General features: G+C 38.7%; 3 protein-coding genes across 6 annotated transcripts in view; 1 reads left to right on the forward strand and 2 right to left on the reverse strand.

The window, feature by feature from the left end:
- The window catches only part of sorl1 (sortilin-related receptor, L(DLR class) A repeats containing), a 99,988-nt gene extending 95,324 nt beyond the window's left edge, over positions 1–4,664 (reverse strand). For all 4 annotated transcript variants that reach the window (XM_069718045.1, XM_069718043.1, XM_069718044.1 and 1 more), the window contains exon 1: positions 4,319–4,664. In XM_069718045.1, the coding sequence (XP_069574146.1) occupies positions 4,319–4,636 (318 nt within the window). In that variant the 5' untranslated portion in view covers positions 4,637–4,664. The remainder of the gene's footprint in view (positions 1–4,318) is intronic.
- Positions 4,665–12,530: 7,866 nt separating this feature from the next.
- On the forward strand, positions 12,531–15,838 carry LOC138632472 (testis-expressed protein 12). The gene is made up of 5 exons (XM_069718059.1): positions 12,531–12,620; positions 13,376–13,467; positions 14,523–14,634; positions 15,068–15,119; positions 15,460–15,838. The coding sequence occupies exons 2-5, from the start codon at positions 13,384–13,386 to the stop codon at positions 15,602–15,604; spliced, it is 393 nt and encodes a 130-aa protein (XP_069574160.1). The 5' UTR covers positions 12,531–12,620; positions 13,376–13,383; the 3' UTR covers positions 15,605–15,838.
- Positions 15,839–16,434: 596 nt separating this feature from the next.
- LOC138632468 (carotenoid-cleaving dioxygenase, mitochondrial-like) lies at positions 16,435–20,646 on the reverse strand. The gene is made up of 10 exons (XM_069718055.1): positions 20,425–20,646; positions 19,953–20,066; positions 19,647–19,749; positions 19,387–19,515; positions 18,654–18,814; positions 18,393–18,560; positions 18,112–18,249; positions 17,474–17,656; positions 17,154–17,264; positions 16,435–16,921 (listed from the first exon to the last, which is right to left on the reverse strand). Exons 1-10 carry the CDS (start codon positions 20,629–20,631, stop codon positions 16,805–16,807), a joined length of 1,431 nt encoding a protein of 476 aa, XP_069574156.1. The 5' UTR covers positions 20,632–20,646; the 3' UTR covers positions 16,435–16,804.
- Positions 20,647–23,664: the final 3,018 nt, after the last annotated feature.

Here is a 23,664-nt window from a genome sequence, read left to right on the forward strand (position 1 = left end):
CTAAACTGCATGGAAACTAAAGATTTGCACTATAATTTCTCTGCATTTTGTTTTTGTTAAATGGGTTTCAGAAAAAGGATTTCAGAAAAAAAGTACCTTTCAAGAACCGATATCAAAGTCAAGGTATTAGTACATGCATTGAAAAAATGTTGAACAATACCAAGCCCTAACTTAAGCTGCACTCCATCAGTTCAGCCTCAATGGTAGAGTAGCGAGACGGAGGCCACATTGGCATGACGCCTCACTTAAGAGTTTGCCAAACAGCATTTACAGGACTCTGACAGCAGGAAGAAAAATATTCCCTGGTCAGCTCCGCAGGGGAACTCTTTGAAAATAACTAATACCATCGATGTGGTAAAGCATGGTAGTGGTAGCATCATGCTATGGGGGGTAGTTCTAAGCAGTTCTGGTCAGAACAGAGGTCAGGATGAAACACAGAGAGGTCCTTGAAGAAAACCTGCTGCACAGTGAAGTAACCGAAGACCCAAAACATACAGTCGAGACAATGCTGGTCTGGCTTAAGGACACGTCCCTGAATGTCTTTGAATGACCCTGCCGAAGTCCACACTTAAACCCCACAGGCCATCTGTGGAAAGACCTGATGATGAGGGTTGCAGACAGGAAGAATGGGATAAACTGCCCAAACCCAGGTGTGCAAAGCCTATAAAGACTTGTGGAGCCCTTAAGTGCTGAATTAAGGGTGTGAAGACTTTTGTAAATGAGATATTCATTTTTGACAAACGTTTTTACTTTGTCAAAAGCTCAATTCTAAGTTGTTCCAGTTCCCATTTAGTAATTCCTCAAGTAAAAGTTTTTTGGATCAAGTTGGTTCTTTGCCTGTCGGTCAAAAAAATAGGCCCAATTTTAAAGATTGGATACTGGGAGACTGTGACAGGCATTTATTTTCACATTTTTCTGGCATTCTAACGTAGACAAAATATTTGATGATCCAAAAATAATCCTCAGATTAATCAAAATAAATTTGAGCCGATTTGCAGCCCAAAAAAAAAGTAACATAATGTTCCCAAAAATGATCAGTTTAAGGATAATGTATCATTTACCTTTGGTCATTTTGTTTTGAGGAACTTCATCACCGGCCATCAAAAATTTAAAGTATTGTATGAACGCGGAAGAGCAGCCGGTTGTTAAAGCTTTGTTACGCGTCAGTTTTGAGATAATTCAGTGAAGTTTCTACAGAGTTTGGTGACTGGGGTTGCCTCAGAGGTAGGAAAATTTTCATAATCTTAAAAGTCACCAAATATGAGGCAACACTGGCTAAAACTAGATACTGATAACAAGAGCAGGCCAATCAAGACATCTCCCAGTTGCCTTGGTGATGGGCTTATATAGTGTGCAGTGTGAGGCTCCTGTGTGAGTTCATTTATACCCCCTCATGTGTAAATGTGCTTCAAAGCCATAAATATGACTTGAAGTGACACTTGAACTTTACACACATTCAACCATAGAGAAGATACTTGTCAGTGAAATTACCTGGCACAGACTTTGGTACAACAAAAAAAGCCATTTTCTAAGGCTCTACCCTGTCCTTTAAAATATCTAATTCATCAAAGTCTCTGATATCACAATCTTTTAAGAACCACAATTAAGTCAGATTAGGTTAATGAATTCATGATTAAGCATGCAAACTGCATCCCACTCTGACCGAGCCATTAACTGTAATTACAACGCCCGCTCAAGCTTCTTAACAAGTCCAGTCATACCACTACAAGCCAACCGGGAAAACAGGCCACCACAAGCAGAGCATTTAATAGCAAGGTCCTCCGGTCCTATCTTTCACAAGTGACGAAACCTGATACTGATCTGACTCTCTGGAGGCTATTTGTTCTTTTTCTGCTGTGTTTAGACTGCAGGTGTCACCAGACAAGGAAGCGTCGGTCAGTGAGACAGCAAGCAGATGACGGATGATGATTAGGCACGCTTCCCTCAGCTTACTTCCCCTATACGTTCTGCTTTTTTAACACACAACCACAGTGTTTTAAGTTTTCCTGTATATATTGTCTGACCAGTGTTCTACAATTTTTTTTCTCATGTCTTCCTGCACAGGGCTCATTTTGTTCGCTGACAACCACTTTTTGTTGCTGCTTTTCCCATGGCAACCAACGTGAAACCTGCTTTAAACCACTTCTACTAAATTGTCATTGTGAAGTTTTGCACCCGCTTTAAATGATGGATGAAGGGTCATTCTCTGTGCTCCAAATCTTTTGATTTTGTTTCTCACTGGGTCCTTGGGTGGCCCCAAGGCCAGTCAAATTTCTTTGCTATTCTAAATACCATAAAATGCTTCAAAAAAAGCGCAACATAAATTTTCAAGAGCTCAGGATTCCATGAACAAATAGCTTGTTTTTGCCCAACCTGCAGTCCAAAACTGATACGTTTTTATCATAAGATACTAATACAGCCAACAGATTCTCATTTCTGAGTAGCTGTTTGAAAAATTAGTTAAAGAGTTGAAGCAAAATGTTGCCTGCCAATCAACTGTTTCAGCCCTACCTCTATCCACAGCAAACCTTTGAGGCAAAGATCCACTTCAACTTTACAATCCCATATTGTTTGTGTTTGCGTTGCAACCAAACTAACAGATTTCCAACCCAGTTCCGTCATCTGAAACTTCATCAGTGGCACTGCCATAAATCAAACTGCTTTTTTCCCTTTGGTGGTGAAATGTTTTCCCACGCAATCGTGTTTCATTGAGACTGTTGCACTTCATTCTGAGACGCTTCATTGCACTTCTTCCACCATGCTGTTGTCTAGCTGCACTCACAAGCTGTGTAATGCTGGGAGGCAAGGAGAAGTGCAACAGCCCGGTGCAATATGTCAAGACTACTGGATGAAACGTCTTTGTAATGAATGACAACACCATAACAGCACTAAAAGGACTGCGCCACAACCATGCATTATACACTAGCGTTGTAAACCAGCACTGGACTCCCACCGCTCCTCAGCAAAAGAGTCCTGCATCAACACAGAACGAGGACAAAAGAGTGGATAAGAATGACACCATCCTTGGATTTCTCCAAAAAAAAGGAGGCAATTCTTGCTGCAATTCAATATGTTCAAATAAAGGCTTTTTAGCGTCAGGTTTGGATAAACAAATGCAGCAGCGGCTGGTCTAGTACAAAAGCTACAAACCATGACAGAAACATTTGCTTTCACATTCGGCTAGAACGAGGTTAGCCGAGCTGGAGTGAGCACCAATAGGCTGTGGGTTCTGTCATGTGTGGAAAATCCTCCACACCAAATCCCATTTTAAAATGTTGCTATTTTGTAAAACCTTCTGACACAAAACATAGGCTATATTTTTCCAAAAAACAATGCTATGCTTCTCGCAAAATTGTACTTTCATTTACTTTACGAAACTAAAATGTGTTTACACTGTCACACTAGTGAAATACACTTTCTGTTTGAGGCACTACTGTATACTGAATTATCATTGGTCGTTTTCTCAGGTGTGTGCGGTATTTATCGACAAGCATAGTCTCTTATTGTCATTTGTAGAATGAAGTTTGCTTTCTATGCTTCTGTGGGACTCCTAGTCTGAGGAAATATGTTTTTTCTTGATTTAATTTCCATAATACCATAATTCTTGAGAGGGCAGGTTAAATTAAAACAGCTCAAACCATGTTTCTTACCTAATATTACCCTTCAATCTACAGTGTCCTCTTCAATTAAAAACAAAAACATGATCATATCAATCTTCTATATTAAATGTAATATGGAACTTCATTCCACCTACTTACGTGGAACAGCGAGGAGCACAGAAACGAAGCAAAATCTTAAGGTAAACTTCAGCATAGATTTAATCTACATAGTAGCCTCGTAAATTAATTCTTACTTTTAGTGTAATATCTGTACGTAGAGGATTTGAGGAGCTGCTAGACAGGCTGTCATTATCCGACTGCAGGGGAAACAGTTTTATGAGTTGACATTCATTTGAATACATGATAAGTGAACTGTAACGTTACATTGTTGCGTTACATCGAGCAGATCCAGGTGAACCGAGTGACTCACTCTTTTTCTTACTCGGTTTCACTGGGTATGTTTGCTTTGAGGTTAAACACATCTCTTTTTCTCCCCCATAACAGCAGTGAAGCACAGTCAGGTCTACTTTCAGCATAAGGTGCAAGAAATGATGTGATTAAAAAATTTAAAAAAAAAAAATTAAATTTAAAAAAAAAAGCAGCAGCAGCGTTGCTTGCGTAATTTCTTCAAGGCACCCTTGCCAGCTAAGGTCAGTCTGAGGTGATGCACAACGTTCACATTCAAGTGAACAATGTTCGCCGAGATGCACTACATTTACCTGGCCGTACACCTTCGGCATGGATTCACCAGTGCTCCGGCGGCTTCGATGCTGCGGATAGGCGCCGGAGCCCGACCCGCCTTCAGCTGCGCTACGAGCGGCCAGAGGCAGCGCTGGAGCCGCGGCGCCTCCTCCATCTCCGCCCGCTAAATCCTCACTCGCTTCTATTGTGAAAAAGCCTCTGTTCTGCGGCAGCATGTAGCGTTGCTCCGGGTGGAGACGAAGGGTCGACGGGTTTACTCCTGCGACCCCGAGGACTAATAAATACAACGTACACCGAAGAGAGGACAGCATCCTGCCTGCCCGTGATATCGCCATGTTTGTGTATGTTTGGGCTTCTGGATTAGGTAAAACCGAAGAGCTCCTTCTACTGGCAGTGATGCCCCCCCGATGCTGCGTTCACGCGCCATGGGAATGTCGGGAATCACCAGACTTCTCAGTTCAAAATTATGATTCCGCTGGTTTAAGATCACACACACAAAGGGTGTTAGCAAACACTGCAGGCTCCACGCCATGTCTGATTTTTTTTTTTTAATTAAGAAACAGAAGAGGATAAACACAAGCTCAAACATCGAAGAAAAAAATCGGGAAAAATATACAGCAACAGCAAACATCACATAAACACAATATCAAAGCCACATATCAGCAAATGTCGATATAGGCCTGTATTACCAGGCCTAACAATATAAATAATAAATTATTAAAAATATACAAAACGTTAAAAAATAAAGAAAAACATTTTTTTTTTACTAGAATTAATTTTAGAATAATTAGTAAATACGTGGAAAAAATATGTGTGTTATTATATTATTATATTATTATATTATATTATTATTACTAGGTACTTTGTGGACAAATATACATTCAAGAACCAGTGACAACAACACATAACTACACAATCCAATTTTTTAATAGAGAAGAATAGCCTAAATAATTACAATAAATACATTTACATCACAGTAAATACATTCAAACCCTTGTTTAGAGAGATGGTGAAAAATAATTTACAGCAGGTTATGGAAAAGAACAACAATGAGTCAGATAACTATCCACATTACATAATCTTAATTTTCTTAGATAGGCACCGCTCTCTTTTTGACAGCAGTGCTTATATCAAAGTGTAATTTTTTTTCTCAATAGTTATGCCCCAGTATTTGTAGCTATTCACACACTCCACCTTCTTGTCCTTCATATATGTGAGCTGAAGCGTCTGAGCTGCAGTTCCATAATCATCACTCATGTCTTTTTGTTTTAGATACATTTGCTTTAGCTGCAAATAAGCATCAACACACACATTTGTATTATTTTCCAAAAGAGTCACGATCACTGTATCATCTGCAAACTTTAAATTCAATGTCTGTCATTATGTTTGCTTGTGCATTCATGTTCATATCTAAAATCTATAACAATGCTGAGAAGACACAGCCTTAAAGTGAGACTGTGGATGCTGCAAAAGGATCTAAAAGGCTTGTTTTCCACTCAAAAAGTCTCAAATTCAGCCTGCTGGGTTTATTCTGCTAAAATATAATGTAATCTGGGCACAGGCACCACTGTGTCTCATTTTCAGTTTAGGCACTCTCTGGAAGGCAAGTGATCTTTGACAGATGTTACAGCTACCTAAATATTATTTATTTCCAAAAGTCTACTGACAGCTGATTAATTATTGTCAGTATATGTTATTATATTACACCTAACCCTATAAATTGTCATGGTTTCACAGCAGTAAGGATGTGTGCAAGTCTTTCAGGTCTTGTTGCTGACCATTGAAATTCAAAGGTCATTATATTTCAACCGAGTGTCTGTGGCACGGCTGACACCAAGCAATTTCAACATATATACCCAGGTGATAAATGCTTTTAGATTGGTCGCTATGTGAGACCTGCTTTACCTGAAAGTGTCAAGATTTTTTTGCATTTTACAAAATATGTTCATTCCTGGTATTGCTTTGAGTTGGATAAAAATAATAATAATAATAATTCAATACTCTCACTATTTGTCCATTACATATGAAGCTAAAGACACCCCGGTGGCTCAAGGGTGAAGACGCAGACTCTAGTTTGAGTCCAGGGACTTTTTACCATATCATCCACACAAAAAAAAGCACACAAAATACCTCCTAGCCAAGAAAGAGTCCAGGATATGACCTCCCATATAACCACAACTTCGTTTTCAGGCACAATAAAGAAACAAAACACAATGTGTTATTAAATTAGCTTTAGAGGTTCTGCATTTAGTCTGTTTTTAATATGGCTCATATCATGAGTCCATATCTTTAAAACTGAAGTCAAACTACCTCGTCCTGTTCATACATGCTGGACTATAGTGGACAATTTGATTTGAAAGTGCACTATTAACTCACAATAGAGCAATGCAGTGTAGCCTGTTCCCAGTCCAGTGATCTGTAACAAGCTCTCAATCTGTGAATCCTGAATGTAACAAAGTGCTTTCTTTTTGCTCTTAATCATTATTCATATGTTTTGCATAGGCTACAACTAAACTCTTTTAATAATAAGTGTAGCTCTGCAACATCATCACACAGACACATTGCTCCACATTGAGAAATGTCAGAGATGGATTCAGTCTACTCTATTTTCATTGATTGTTTGCTTTGGGGATTACTTTCATAAACATCCTCCAAGACTTTAATTTGTTCCTGCAAAATCTTTGAATTAGTTGGATATTGATTGGGCTCCCACTTCCACAGGAAAACAAAGCGGATCTGTGTTACACCAACACCACAGGCAGAATGTGAGCCTCAGAGATGCATTCCATTATGGTTTGAAAATGACATTTGTGAAAGCCTTACTCCTGAATTTGGTTTTCTTCTTAACTATGCTGTTCTTAGAGCTTTGATGTGTTAATTATGAATTACCGATTAGGCTGTTTTTAATGAATCCAGTCTACACTGATCAGTTGTAACATTAAAACCACTGACAGGTGAGGATTACAATGTTCAGTGTTCAATCTGATTGAGAGAGGTGTTGATTTATTTCAATGGTCATTTTAGAGGCTGTAATTTGTGTTGAGGAGGTGTTCCTAATATGTTGTCCCTCACATTTAAATGAATGGGTTTGACAAAACATTAGGAACACCTCTCAGAATAACCCAGTACTGTTCAACAGCACTACAAATTACAGTCTCCAAAATTTCAAATACACATAAGGCCCACAGAGCACAGTTAATTTATCCATTGCAGCACAGAGCCAGATTGACTGTGTCATTAAACCATGATGCCATGTTTCCAACTGTCACAGTTCTCCTTTGTCATTGATGTTCCGCTAAAACAGCCTGGTGAACAATGGCTGCAGGTTGGTTTACTTGAACATGCCGCCAATGAGTTAATCAAATCTAGCTGAGTGTCATCTGAACACTGCTTTAATGGAAGGATACAACTCAAAGAAATCAGAAATCTTTGGAACAAAATAGTTTGCAAGGTCAGCATTTTTGATCTGCTCCAGCTTGACTGATGACCTAGAAAAAGTACAGAATCTAAAATATTTATTCCTAATTTTGCTGTTAGAACTTTCTGTGTTCTTTACTTTTAAGTTTTTTTTAAGATTTAGAAACATTTAATTCATTTGAGATGTATTTTATTCATATACATAAGTCATCTCCAGGCACAGTAAAATGAATAAAACTGAATTCAACTGAATTAAATGTTTCTAAATGGTCAAATTTTCTGATTATTTTCAGATTCACAAGAAAATATATTTTCAATGTGGTCACAGACCTTTGGGTCCCTTTTATGTTAAAGATTTGAAACTAGCTGCTGTGGTTTATTAAAGTAAGCAAGGTTGCATTTATTTGACAGTTTCTGGTTTTCACCATCAACCAAATAGAAAACTGTCTTGCATAAATCAAACATGTTCTCATCAGATCACATTCACAGGCTAGAATAAAACAGCTACAAGTTTCAGCAACATATGAAAACTAAGGGTTTACATAATCCAACGTTAATTCCTTTTGATTAGCAATTAACAGGCCCATCATTTTTTAAAAGACAATACTTATTGAAGGCAGGGGATTTATCCAATTTTCAGGTCCTTAGTTCAGACCTCTTTCGCAGCAGGTAAAGCACAGGTGTAAATATTTAACACAGTTTATGGTCCATTTCATTTAGGAGATTGCTGGGACTCTTGATGGAACTGAGCAATGGTTAACAAAATTAACCTTCTCCGTGCTTTTCCTGTGTGACAGGTCAAAATATTGTCTGTCTTTTATCAACATGCAGCCAGATTCTGCAGCTTTCCTCTGACAGGTTGTTAATGCACACTCAGTTTAAATGTTCACATACTGAGAAATGTAGCACATATTACAAATTATACCTTGTGGAACTACTTTTCCAGGAAGATTTTCAAATAATTTGTTTTAAAATAACCTTTTTTTAAAGGTGATTTTACCTGTGTTACTTATACTTAGCTGCAGCCCCACTATAATGCACAAATACTACAACCAATGACAAAATATGAACCAAGTCAGTATCTGCTTCCTTTACATTACTGCTTATATTTTGATTTACAAATTAATTTCGCTGTTTGATTAAGACCAAGTCAAACATTCTCTTGATGTCCTCTGCCATTGTTACTGAACTGCAGGCCTATGAGTGAGTGTTAATAGTTCACAGCTGCTGATGAGAGCAGGTGGTCTGCTTTTTACTAGTTCCTACTAAACAGTGTGGCATTTAACAGCTGGAAACACAAGCCACTGAACCGTCTGCTAATGTTATCCCAGTAACAGACCTTACTGTATTCCCACTGTAAAAACAATTTAAACACCTTGTAAATGTTTTATCACTCAACTGCTCTACCAATTGTCACCTAATCTATATGCAGGAAACTATAAACCAAGTTCACAGAATAATCATTTGACAACAGGCCTTAAATTAACAGGCTTTCTTGATAAATGTTCCCTTCCTGAACAAATAGACCACTGAAGCAAGTTTACTATCACACAAAAGCCAACTCAAATAGATTTGTAAGACCCCAGATTCACAAGTTTGTCCGTGAGGGTTTTTACTGTATAACATAATTTGGAAATTTGTACAATACCAGTTAAAATACACCTTCACTATTTTGTACAGGGCAGAACAAACCTCAAATCTACAAAATAGTGAGACTTAAAAGTGTAAACAAAGCAAAACAGGTTTCATATTTTAGATTTTTTTTTATTTTTTTAAAGCAGCCTGTTTGCCTTGATTGCAGTTTTTGCACACTGTGACAACGTTAGCCGTCTTTATGAGGTTGACAACTGGAATGGTTTTCAGTTAACAGATGAGCTGGCGGCACAGTGGTGCAGTGGTTAGCATTTTCGCCTCAAAGTGAAAAGGTTCTGGGTTTTTTACATTACATTACATTTCATTTAGTTGACGCTTTTATCCAAAGCGACTTACAATAAGTGCATTTCAACCATGAGGGTACAAAACCCAGAACAACAGGAATCAAGAAAATACAATTTCTTCAAGAAAGCCAAACTACAAAGTGCTATCAGTAAGTGTCATTTTAAGTGCTACTAAAGTTCTACTATTCAAGGTAAAGTCGGAAGAGGTGTGTTTTTAGTTTGCAGCAGAAGATGTACAGATCTGTTCGCAGCACGGTATGCAAGTACCAATGTTTTGAAACGGATGCAGGCAGCTCCCGGTAACCAGTGAAGGGAGCGGAGGAGGAGCAGGAGGAAGAGGAGGAGGAGCGGAGTAGTGTGAGTGTATTTCGGGAGGTTAAAGACCAGTCGAGCTGCGGCATTCTGGATGAGCTGCAGAGGTCGGATGGCACTAACAGGTAGACCTGCCAGGAGGGAGTTACAGTAGTCCAGACGTGAGATAACCAGAGCCTGGACCAGAGCCTGGACCAGAACCTGGACCAGAACCTGGAACAGAACCTGGACCAGAACCTGGACCAGAACCTGGACCAGAATCTGGACCAGAACCTGCACCGCCTTCTGAGTGAGAAGAGGACGTATTCTCCTGATGTTGAGCAGCATGTATCTACAGGAACGTGTTGTTACAGTGATGTTGGCAGTAAGAGAGAGTTGACTGTTGAGTGTCACGCTGAGGTTCCTAGCAGTCAGGGTCGGGATAACACAGAGTTGTCCAAGATAGTAGTCAGATTCAGTTTGAATCCGGGCCTGAGCATTTCTGTGCAGAGTTTGCATGTTCTCCTTGTGCCTGCGTGGGTTCTCTCTGGGTACTCCGGCTTCCTCCCACCGTCCAAAAACATGCATCTCAAGTTAATTGGTGGTTCTGTAAATTGCCCTTAGGTGTGAATGAGCGCGTGAATGGTCTTTGTTTCCATCTGTTTCTATGTGTTGGCCCTGTGATGGACTGGCGGCCTGTCCAGGGTGTAACCTGCCTTCGCCCAAAGTGAGCTGGGATAGGCTCCAGCCCCCCCATGACCCTGTTCAGGATAAAGCGGGTATAGATAATGGATGGATAACTGGCAGAATTTCTTGTTTTCTTATTGAGATAATTGTGATTGTGATGATTAGTTCTGTTGGGTCTACGTAGTGTTAGTATAGGCCAAATAGCAGTGTTCAGGTGTATACTGTGATATAAATATATATCTATATATTTTAAGATTTGCAAGAAAGTAAGGAGAAGTGACAGCAGGCTACTTCATTACTAAAGGTCCCATATTGTATAAATTCCAGGAACCAGGATGTTACATAAATACTGTGAAATCATCAAAAATGCTCAGTCCACAGGGAGAAGCACACAGCCTGTATTCAGCAAATATGCAGTTGGGACTTCGGTAAGTTTGTAATGTCACAAACTCACACTTATACCACATGTCCTTCCTCAGCACAGCCCACTGTTGAACCTTTTTATGTTGGAAAAAAACCCCACAGAGGTAATGATGTTGCAGAGCTAACAAGCTATATAAGACTGAAGAAAACTTGGAGTTGGCCTGGGTGAGCATCACTCAGAAATGAGTCGGCCAGTCAGAAGGGAGGGTCATTGGTATCAATGCACCTTAAAGACACAGGTAGATAAACTTAAGAGATGAGATGCCACACCATGAGCCAGTTTTTGGTGCTTGGAATCACTATAAATATCTTCCTTTGGAAGGCTGCAAACAAAATTCCCCCCAAAAAAGTGTCAAATATGAGAACTTTAAGACAAGAAGGTCGGTCAGTCCAGAACATTTCAAGAACATTGTTTCTTCAGGCGCAGTCACAAAAAAAAAAGTAAAATGCTTATATATGCAACTGACTCTTATGAGGACTGCACAGGAAGGAAAGACCAAGAGTTGCCTCTGGTGCATGGCTACCAAAACCTGGCCTGTACAGCAGTTAAATATACTTTCTGTATACACTGTCTGTGTTGCTGCTTTATGGTTTTATTGAACACTCTGCCAGAGGGCAGCAGCATTGATCTGCAGTTAATCCCTTTAGCAGCTTCATCTGATACCCGCTTTACTCACAGTGTAGTTCTAATCCTCCTTTGTATATAATCCAATGGATTTAATCCACCCAGGTTATATGAAGTAATTTGAAGACACCTCCGTTGTCCATTGTAACCATTGTGTGTTAGCCCTGTTAACAAAGACATTTTTAATGAGCAATCAGGAAATACATCTCGATACACAGCGAATCAAATTCTACCTTTTAGAGCGCCTCATGAAAGTATTAAGTGGTCGGTAGCTTTGAAAATAGAGTTCCATTTTCATTTGTTTTGTCTCCGTAGTGGGACGTTATACAGTTGGCAATGTGTTGTTGCTTGAAGAACCCTAATTAGCTAGTAATAATCAATGAATTCAACATGTGAACGACAGCACTTAAAACAATGATTAAATAATTAAAAGACCATAGCAACTATCAGCACAGCTAAATGAGACAATGGAGGCCACATGCTTTATAGTCTTGTGTTGTCCACGTCTGTTTCAAAATGAGGGATAATATTAATTGTATTATCAGTTACACACTACGGATTAAGAAAATTAAGGAAAAAAGGTAAGAAAGGCTCTGGTATGACATTATTAGTTTATTGTATGCACATAATTATAATGGAATTATGGGCTATATGTGTTTATTGTTATAAAAGTTACAGAGACTTGTTGTTATTCTGTAATAATTGATCATTTTTCGATAGAAACTGTATTGTGGCCTACTTTGAGTTCCCCCGTTAACGCAACTTGAATTTCCCAGGAGCAACAAATGCAGCATTTGCCGCACACGCGCGTGTTCCCTGAGCTTTCTGACTTAAGTGATGAAATAACTGACAGTTAAATGTCGCGTCCATTGATGTATGAGTTTCAGTTTCATCAAGATATAGATATATTTTAGCTCTTCAACAGATCTCGTAATCCACGTAAGTAGAGGTTTACTATCAGTTCTTTACGAATCCTAGCTGGCAACGAGGCTAACGGCTAGCTGAACTGCTAACATTTAGTGTGCGTAGTTTATTTAGGCTTTCTGTTAGCTTGTTAGCTCCGTTACGCTGAACTAGTTTTTCATGCGAGTTGTCTAAAAGTTGGTCTGATACCATGTTTCAGCTATTTGATCCTCTGAGTGGCTATATCATTAATATTAAAGGATAACACAACCACACAAGAAAAAAGGCCGATCTAGTCATATGGTTTTACATTATCTTAACAGAAATATCATCACTATCATATAATAATAATAATAATTTTTTTAAAACAACTTTTTTTAATTTTTTTTATCGCACCTTTCATGTTTATCCAAGATTTTATTATTAAATGTACACCACTGGCTTGCATAGCTAACAGTATCAGTAACAAGGTCAACAGGTGCCAGTAAAAGTAGCACAATAAACTCCAAAAACATCACAAATGTTTGTATTTATGACTGTCAGTGCCTCTTGTCCTAAGGGTTTGTAACCAAACGCAGGTTTAACTGTGATTTAGATATCAGCAGACGGAGATATAACAAAATAACAATAAAATATGAGAATCATAATATCCTGCTTTTAAGTGTAAAAAGCCAATGGTAAGGTTTCCGTGTTTACATACATGAGTAAATGTTATGTAGGCCTGTTGTAATACAAACTGTAGTGTGTAGATAGCTACCAGTATTTTAAATTCCCTTTTTTCACATGTTCAGTGTCATTAATGGAAGGGAAACTGAAGCCCACAGCGTCCAGCAAGAGGACCATGAACAGCATCCAAGTGCCAAGACAGACGACTTATCAAGAGGTAAGAAAAGCTGCCGGTAAAATCGATGACAGTAGTTTTTTCAAGTTAAGGTTCTTCGATCCAGGTTTTGAAAAGTTATGCTTTCTAAATGCAGGAGTCACTGCGGTTGTACGAGAAATAAGTGTGAATGATGGCTCAGACAACACAGTACTCTGATGAGGAGGTACCGAGAAGAAAATGGGGTACAAAAAAAAAGTGGAGGATGATGCAAATGTGTGGACTCTTATTATGACAAATATTTATAGGAATAGTAACAGTAAATGTACTGCTGCAGAGATTTTCATCTGTTTTTGAGATAGATAATCGGATGGACACTTGGATGCATAAATAATGTTTTAGTTCAATTAGGGCTGTCACAAACAGTAGGTGGTTGAGTGAAACCCAAATAATTGATATTAAATCAACTATTTATGTCTTTTTTTCTGTTAATCTTATGCCACTATTATTGTATAAAACTAATTATAGTTTAATAATGAAGGAGATGCCTCATTTATTGGCTTTGAACACTAAAATACGTAATTCAAAAGTTTTCCCTTCTTCCATGCCCACCAAATGTTTATTTTATGGAGCTTACATTTTTTTCCTCACAAATTTGTTCAAATCTGTTTTAGTGAGCAACTTCACCTTTGCCAAGACCTGCACAGGTGTGTTTTGTACTGGACATATTAAAATACCACTCTATAATCTGCAACGTTATTATATGAAGCCTTTTACTGAAATCTACAAAAAAAATGACTGACAGGTACCTATAATCAAAATAAACAATGTACGATGGTAGTGGTGGTAACTTTCCACTTGTGTGCAATTAGAACATACCAGAAGATTCTGGGAAGGGAGCACAAAAACATGACCGTCATTTAAAAAAAAGCGCCAGTCAAAACCTCTAACGGTGGGAAAACGACGCGGAAACAGCAATGGAAATATGAGCATCATCCAATAGGAATGATTCTCATGATTACGTCAAATAATTGCAGTCAGCTCAAATAATTGCTCTCAGGTGATGATGTAATAATGGTGACAGGCCAAAGTGCAATTAGCCTTTTTCCCCATCGCAGCAGATGGAACGCACGCTCGCGAATCAAGACCCATCTCCAGCGAAAAAGAAAAAACCTCCGTCTGAAACGTGTACTTTGGAGTCAGCTGGATCGTTCGAGGCTACAGCCGCAGGTACTTTACGCTCGCACAAAATGTTGTGCAGCTTGCAAACAAACTGCTTTCACTCGGTTGGAACCTGAAGCCGCAGAAAGTTTTGAACGTCGTGAGCCGACTGCTTGTAAAAGGTGTGAAACAAACAGGATGTTTGTGGCAGCATTAACTGATTGGCTTCTTCTGCAGAGTGGGACTTCAAATTTGTTGCTGCAAACTGTTTGCTTCTCTTTCTGGGACAGATGCTGTACTATGCTGGGTTTTTTTTACTATTCATGCATTCATATGGCCTCGTTCCAGACTTCTGAATTACTGCCCATTTTTCATCTCGTGCAGTAAAGATATTGTAAAAACAGAAAAAATTATGAAGTGAATTGACATAGCGGTCAAGCTGAGATGCTTTTTTTGCACTTCAAATTTGCAGTTTCCCTTCTGTTGATTTGTTTCTTCACAGGTGCAAGCAGAGAGCTCAGCATGCTGGTTTCAAAATTCACTGAAGTGTTAAGGTATTTACACAAGTTGGGTTTCCAATTTTTTACTATAAATTCATATTCAAGAGTGTCAAATTTATTTCCTTGAAAAAAAGCTAAGTGTGGCAAACTTCTTGGCAGATTCTGAAGATCCCAGATGGGATACCATGAAACCAGAAGAGTTTAATAATCTGCTGACGTTTCATGGAGCATCACAAACAAGTCAAATATGTACACGTGCATTTGGATTCCTCTAAACCTCCTTATAACTTTCCCCATCAGGCTTTCTTTTAGAGCACAAGCACGGACACATGCTTGCCTGTCTTATTTTCGTACTTACACTGATTTCATCGTCAGTATTTATGGTTCGTTGCAGTGAGAGAGCCGCAGCGGATACACTCAAGATGAAGGAGCTGGAGGGAACTCTGACAGAAGCTCGAAACCTGGAGTCCTACCTGAAAGAGAAGAAAATCCATCTGAGGCAAACGTTGGCTCTAATTTCTGATAAACTGCTGGGCTAAGTGTGTTGCCAGGCGTGTTGACCTGTGGGATGAGGCAGACCTGTTCATTTTAGTTTGGTTTGTGTGCTCCGTACAAACCCCCTTGTGCCGTTCATGTAATTATCTACAAATGTGACAAAGTGCCAAGAAGTGTGTATTGTGTGAATAATATTGTATTGACTGTGGAATAAACTAAACATACATTTACTGTTATGAGTTTGATTTTGAATTCAAATGAATTATTCTGGCTAAAGTCTCCTGATCACAGTGTCACTATTGATTCTTCGTAACAAGCTTATATTTTTGTGATAGCCTAAAATATGTTACTAAATATCATTACTTGGAATGAATACTAAACGAAAAGATTAGAATGCAGAAATGTATGTTTTGAAAGAATGCCCTCTCCTCGTTCACACGCTCACCTTAAAAAAGGGGAAGTATGACAGAAAAGAAACTGCTCTATTTCAGACCCATGACTAAAGACAAAAGTATGTTTGGAGAAAGGGTTGTGGCTCTACAGTGTTGCTTTTCACCGTGACCAACAGAGGGTGCAAGTGTGCCACATATAGGTGACACAGCAGTTATTGTGAAATGGTTATAACAAGAGTCCACAGGTATGTTCATTATTACAACAGATATTCTAAAAACTGTTTTTTAATCTGCAGTATTCTTGTATATTGTCCTGGTTAGATTAGAAATTATTTATCAAATGAACTAATTCTTCTCCCAACATGTGGGCCTTGTTCCAAAGCGTGTGTTCAGTTATCAGTTTCAGATTTATTTTTGCAAAATAAGCCATAAAAACAGTCTTTGTTGAACTCGAAGTGAACCTGAACGTTTTTCTGGTGGGGTAAAGATTTTTATTGCAGTCACACAGCGTGCATTATGGAATGGCAGATATGATATACACAGAGGTTTCCTTTAATTTCTCCCCAGACGCCACCCACAAACCAAATGGTATACTTACATTAAAACATTCAGTACTAAGTGTAAAAAAACCCCCCAAAAAACAGGTTTCAAAGGTTTGTAACTGAACAACATCAATATAATCAAGCTTCAATATGAGTAAGCTTTGGTTGGATTTTATTTTAATTTTTTGTCCAAGCAAGAAATACTGTCATATGTGACCTCTAAATTAAGCATGTATAATGAGACAAACAGAACATCACAGACAATATTTACAGTTTGGGTTTTTCCACGTGAGGTCCATTTTTTTTATGTCTATGCTGTTGTGTTGAATGTCCCGTGGAAGCCATAGGGGATGTTGACGGGCACCACAGCCCTGCCCAGCTCCTCGAACGTCTTGGCATCCAGAACCAGAAGGAACGTACTCTTGTCCTAAAGAGAATAAAGACACGGCCAAATAAGTACATTTTTTCATAAATAAACCATACAAAATGTTTGATCAAGTTAAATGTGTCTGTATATCCCACATTTTTGTTCTGCCAAATGGCTGCTGGTGTTTTAAGAAACAGCATAGGAGCAAATTCAGGGACTTGGATCCACAAATAAACTCACGAATTTCCTTTTCTCGAATGTATGGAGAAATGTTTGACTGAACCTCGCTGACCTTATTGGGAGTGATGACCACAGACATCACGACTCCATCGTCCTCCTCCGTGGCGTTAGGCGAGGGTACGAAGACGGGTTCGGAGGGATACAGACCAGCATGTTCCCACACCTGGGAGAAAAGAGTTTCTTTAGTCACATTCTTAAAATCTTAACATCTTTGTTATTTATCATATACAAAATTAACTGCAAATTATGATCATTTAAATGAATTAAATTGTTGATTTTAGTTGTTTGAGTGTTATTTGATATTGTTATGACCATAGATTGGAAGTTCGAGTTTTTTCTTTTCCTGTTATTTGCTACAATATCACAGCGTACCTTCATGTGTTTCCCGTGGAGGTCCATCTTGATCAGGGTGTCTCCCACAAGATGTCTGAAGCCGCAGCCGTAGAAGTAGCGGTAGGGATGGGTGTTGTACTTGCCATAATTGATCTGAGGGAACTCCAGACCTCCATATTGATGGAGATCCTCCCCATGGAGGTCCTCGTGGGTACAGAACACCTGCACAGGGGGGAAAAAAAGGAGCGTACTGAGATTTAGGGAACATTTGCAATTAAGAGTGCTACAGTTTAGTTTCACTTGAGTTAAATTCATCCACCTACTAAGTCATTTCAGAATTTTTTATTCCATTGTTTATTTATTTATTTATTTTTAATATAAATTGTAATGGGTGAAATGTTTAATGGAATAGTAAATTAATAATAAAAACATTTAAGCATAATAAGTTGGTGCTAAGTAGCTGTAAACCAAAAAATTGTTTTAATGCAAAATACTGTAATTTATTTACTCATTTATGAATCATTGATATTTGTGTAAGAAACTACAATGAAATGATAAAATGCAGATATATACTCAAAATAAAAACAGTTTGAATATGTGGATGAATATTCTGTGAACTGTGATCTAGAGAACTGACTTGGTTGGTTGATACACGTAGATGATGTTGGCCGCCTTACCTTGTCCTTGCCAATTCTTTTAGAAGTGGCTGTGCAGTCAGGTCGGTTGATCAAATTCTGGTCGTAGGGTGTGTCACGGTCCACTTTGAGAGGCAGCACGAATCGCCGAGGGAAGACTCTGCACAAGGTGTTATACACCTGAAGGGGGGTGGTAGGAATCTTGTCAGCCTCAACAAATCTATCCATTCTTCAGCTGAACCAAAAGCACCTTAAGTCCTAGTTGTGTAAGCGTAGAAGGGTATGAGACTGTCTGCAGTGAACTTTACTTTGCACCTGCCCACCTCATCAAGAGCTTCTCCAGACTTGCGCAGGTTCTGGACTTTGTAGTTTGCAATCGTCTGACCATCGTCGGCAGCACACATGTCAAGGATCAACAAGCCGTCCTCCTCAAACGCGTTGATCTGGTGGAAGGTCGACAGCGGTTTGGCGAGATACTTGGTGGAGTTTACCTGAAACACACAAAGAGGAATGACAATGCTTTAGATAAGTTACACGCATAGTGTAATACAGCAATTTAGAGGAGTGGAGCGTTAGAGCCATACCTTGCCCGTCTGTTTGTCGATCAGATGGAAGATAGTGTTGAGTTTGGGGTTCCAGGAGAAGCCGTCACTGATGCTTTTCCTTCTCAGCTTGCCCGTCACTATCTTCAACATGTCCATTTTGATAGGCTGCTCAATGAACACCACGTAGTTCTCAGACATTGCTATAAAGGATTTGGAAGATTGTATTAATTTCTATTCAAAATTCGCTTGTTATTTGATCAGTTGTTTTCAATCATTTATCAGGCAAAAGCAGAAAAAAAGAAAAATGCTTAGGCCTCTTAGTTTCCAGCTAGCAGAAGACGTGCTGCTTCATTTTTTTTTTTATCATATGTCATAGTAAACTGAACACCTGCTGGGATTTGGAGAAGGTTTGATCAAACAAAATACTTGTAAGATATTTGAAAATGTTTCCTCGGGCTCAGGGGAATGCAAAGAATTTGTTTTAAACAATTTGTCTACATTTCAGTCAAACAACTAATGCAGATAATTGTTTGTTGCTGCCCGTGATCTCTCTTATGTAAGTTGGCCGGTGGTTACTGTGGCATAAATAAAACTGGGTCAGTAGCCAGCTGGCACTGAATGAACCCTGCACCTCAATGAAGAAGTTATATTCAATGTCAGTCATGTCTGGTTTCTAGAATGAACAGCTCCATAAAACACATTATATTTGCAAACATCTTGGTAGAATTCATACATGGTGGGCTTTGATTTGAACACAAGAACTTTAGCTCACCAAAGCTGTGGTAGTAGGACGGCTTGGTCTTGTCCGTTGAAGGAATTGAGCACAGCACTTCAGCTCCCTCCAGGGTTTCTTCCTCTGTTATCTTGGTCGGAGGCACTCGGATGATGTTGTAGATCGCTCCTGTCAATACAGATGTGATCAGATCCCTGATAAAGGCCCATCAAACACATGGGCAGTGTGGCTCACTTGTGTTTTGATATACAGACTCCTGTGCTATGAGAAAAAAAGTGATCAGATGTTTTCTAAAATACCTTTACGGCCGTAGGAATTTCCCATGTTGTACGTCGTTCCATCGGGGTCAGTGTGAGGGTGTGCGGTCGCTCCGTTCACGGCAATGAATTTGCTCCAGTCCACCTAATGCAAACACATGCAAAAGCTCCAATCAGCTCTCGGCTTTATTGACAATTTAGTTTCTCTTTCATGGTTTTATTCATCAGCTCATCGTACAGTAAGGTGTGAAAGTAGCCGGTAATAAATGTAGTTTATCTTTCAACTTGTTTGTGATTTGCTGTTATCGTGTGTTAATAAACGTTCAGCTACATTCAATGTCATGTTACCTTTGCAATTGTCTTTAGTGTCTCAGGATCCACCTTGTGCATGATATTGGTTTCCGTGCTGACGTAATAATCACCTTTGTAGGTCACAAAACTCACATTGGCATTATCCGTGGGCTCTACAAGGGTAAAAGGTTATCAAACTGTTAAGTGACACGTGGAAGCAAACTATAAATGTAGTATTCAAATCTGTTTTACAATCAAACCACATCTTATTTACTGCATTTGGGAGTTCTGTTTGTTTTCATGCGGTGGGATTTAACCCTCGTGTTGTCCTTGGGTCAAAATGACCCGCAGCTGTGTTCAATCAATTTCTATTTTATTTTCATATTTTTTGGGATCATTGGTGACAAGGAGGCTGTGAGGGTTTCTTTAAAGAATGATGACCAATGATCCCAAAAAAATATAAAAATATAGAAATAAAATAGAACTTGGTTGAACACAGCTGCGGGTCATTTTGACCAAAGGACAACACAAGGGTTAAATACTCACTTGGTAATTCAAATCTTGACAGGAAGCGCTGAAAGAAGTTTTTGCAGGGGTCTGGCATGTTGATAGTCCCAAACTCAGACACAGCAATGCGGTTGTGCTCCTGGTTGGATTGGTAGCTGTCACTGGACAGGAAGCGGCTTTTGTAAGTCACCCGTCCGTCGGATATTTTGAACTGGTGCAGGAGAGCCATACCATCAAACCAGTGGTTGAACCTGATGGGAACGAAATGACCAGCGAAAAGGAGTGAGCTTTGTGATGAAGTGTTGGCAGCACACACATGAACACTGTCAGGTGTACTCACTTCTGGTTTCCGATCTCGAACTTCCCCGGCCCATTTCTCAAGAAGTTTCCCTTGATCCATTCTGGGATTGTGCCAATGATATTGGTGCAGATGGGCTCAGGGGTGTCCTCCACTGAGGTCACAATCTTTTCAATGCAAGGCAGATTGTGCACATCTGTGAAGTGGTTGACTTGCTTCCTAGACTTGGATCCTTTGAGTGCTGTGGAAAAAAAGGTTAGCAAAGTTCACAAGTGCAAACCATACTCATTGTTGTACAATAATCTCAGTTAAGCTCGATAACTGAATTTAAAGTGTGCAAAACTGCAAATCAAATGCTTACCTGGGGTATCGTTCTTTTGACGTGTGAGGGTATCCATGGTTTTAGGAAAGTGTCCTGTAGCTTGTCGTCTCTCCTGAGATGTTGCTCTTTCTCCAAGACTGGCCGTCAGCTTTATACTCTCCTCCTGACTCTGACGTCCCCCGACGAAAAGATATGTCTGCATGCAGACAGTGATTTCATTCTTGTGTAAGCCTCTACCAAACAGACGTACACTGTGATCACAAGATAATATAAGTGGTAACTTATTCACGGAGATATTCACTTGATCTTACAAATGGAAAATTGCTGTCATCTTTTTTCAAGTAATTCTTTATTCCATTTTAGTTTGTCAGGCTAAATGTGTATCCTTATCCAGGGAATGGAATGTGAAGGATATTTTAGAAAAATTGCTGAGGCATTTTTTCTTTTTTAAATGGATGAACACAATCAGCTTTTATTTTCAATATTTATTTTTGCAAATTTCTATTTCTGGAATAATTAAAGCATTTGACAAAATGTTCCTGCCAACAGGGATTTTCTTGCAGTTTATTTGGAGCAGAAACTAAATGAGTGCCTAATTTCTACTTGTTACACAGTATGATTTATCAATGCTTTGTAAATCAGCCATAAAGCAATGAAAATGTAATCACTGTTTCCTCAGTTTCTTTAGTTGTGAATAACTGAGTAAAAGATTACCTAATTTCTGAAAGGCATCAAATTAAAGATGACTAATTTGTTTAATATTTCAAACAAGATAACAAGATAATTTGTATCCATCTTTTATGACCTTAACATAACAGATGTTATGTTATGTTTTGTGTAGTACGGGTGAAACAAAGGTTTGGAGAACAGGTTTTGCTTCTGAGGGCAAAGGTTTAAGCAGTTCACTTCTACTTCACGGGAAACACCTCGTTACATCACAGCATTGTAAAACCCTCATTTTACAGTACAACACTGTAAAACAATGAAAACCAATGGACACACGAGGATGAAAAAGATCACCTTGAGCTCCCTTGAGGTAGTCCATCACAGATTATTCACCTGATGGAGAAGCAATCTTCTTTCACCTGAAGCTTTTTTACGAACAGTAGACGTTTGCTTCCACAATTTGCTGGTATTTAAGTGAATCCATTCTAATTTGCAACATAAGCCCAAAGTATGATCGAGCCACCCTTTGTGTTTAAAAGTCAGGGAGATGATCTTTTCATGAAACTCTGCACCTTTTTTTTGGCTGGAAGGCAACAGTGGAGTGAGCCCCATAAACCCAAATGTCTTTCATTGCATGACTGTCTGAGTGGTTGACCACTAGTTTGGCAAACATTACATGACTGACAGAGGTCACACTGTGGGTTGGCCGAATACCACCATTATCCGTGTCAAATGAAAAGTTCCTCTCAACTAATCTTTTTGACCAATTTGACCGTTTGTAAAAGTTTGTGAAACTTTTCAAACCAAGTTTTTAAAATTGAGTCAAATAATTTTTCCAAACCTACCTTTGCTCATTGTGGCCAAAACATTCTATTTTAACTGTATCCATTCAAAGAACTGCATCAAGCTACATTCAGCAGCCCAGTTCATATGAAAATGAGTGATGGTCATGTTGGTCAACAGCCAAAAATGTATTAGATTCACAATAACGGTCCCCACAAATTGACTGTGTTTTTCTTTCCACATTGTTTTCTAATGACGCTATGTGACTGCCCAACAAAGCTGGCTGACATCTTAGTCATACAAAAAAGGTGCCTTAGACTGTTAGGGACTAACTAGTTAGATATATATGAACTGCAAAGTACATGTAGTTGTAAACAGTTACTGAGGAAAACAATGTGTAATTGAATTACAGTTACTATTCAAAATGTTTGTGAGTATAAATTGGTTCCATCCTAATATGTTATTTTTGGTAAAAAGCTTATATAAGAATATGATATTCATTCTGTTGTTTTGCATCATTCCAATGCACAATAATCTCTTTTGTCCTTTATAAACAGCCTCTATTCATTTGATAGTACATGTGCTCAGATTTTATTCTTGTTTTTCATTTGTTTATGTGTTTGAATTTGCACCGCCTTGTGTCTGCCAAACAAATCAATGTGTAATTTCTCCAAGTAACTCAATCAAGGTGGTTTTCCATTTGTCAGATAAAACAAAGAGATATTCAAAAAGAGTAATTCAGGAGGCAGTGTTAAAAGAGGAGTGAACAGTACCCAGCCCTGTTGAAAGTTTTATCATTACTTAGCATGGAGGTGACCTGAATGTGGACTTGGTTTGAGGTTATGGGAATATTTACTGCAGTCTGTTATAAAATTACCAATATGTAATTGTGATTTGCTGAGGTGGTTGTACTTTTAAATCAAAAGAATCCCATCTTTCTTCAAGTTGTATTGAATAACTTTTAATGAAAGTTAGATTTTAATCACTGTTGAGTACTGCTGTCAGGGTTTGCCTAATTTAAATATTTTTTTTCGGACAGCTATATGTCCCAGTTTCAAACATTTGTAAGAAAAGTAATGAAAACAATATTTAAATTCAATAAGTTACATTACTTTGGTGACGTTTAATAAGGTAATTAGTCATCTGTTACATTTCAAAAGTAACCTTACCAACAACTGTAGGTTTGGAAAAAG

Source organism: Brachyistius frenatus, unplaced genomic scaffold (genome assembly GCF_029030835.1).
Source record: "Brachyistius frenatus isolate BFR_SWC_R1_liver_20210118 unplaced genomic scaffold, ASM2903083v1 Contig_185, whole genome shotgun sequence".
Classification (NCBI taxonomy): Eukaryota; Metazoa; Chordata; class Actinopteri; family Embiotocidae; genus Brachyistius; species Brachyistius frenatus.

Coding starts and splice junctions, on each gene's coding strand:
- LOC138632472 (XM_069718059.1), top strand. CDS start 13,384: ATGGAAGGGAAACTGAAGCCCACAGCGTCCAGCAAGAGGACCATGAAC. Junction 13,468..14,522: donor GACAGACGACTTATCAAGAG/GTAAGAAAAGCT, acceptor TCCCCATCGCAG/CAGATGGAACGCACGCTCGC. Junction 15,120..15,459: donor AAATTCACTGAAGTGTTAAG/GTATTTACACAA, acceptor GGTTCGTTGCAG/TGAGAGAGCCGCAGCGGATA.
- LOC138632468 (XM_069718055.1), bottom strand. CDS start 20,631: ATGGCTCTCCTGCACCAGTTCAAAATATCCGACGGACGGGTGACTTAC. Junction 17,265..17,473: donor TCCACGGGAAACACATGAAG/GTACGCTGTGAT, acceptor CTTTTCTCCCAG/GTGTGGGAACATGCTGGTCT. Junction 16,922..17,153: donor TGGTCATCACTCCCAATAAG/GTCAGCGAGGTT, acceptor TATTCTCTTTAG/GACAAGAGTACGTTCCTTCT.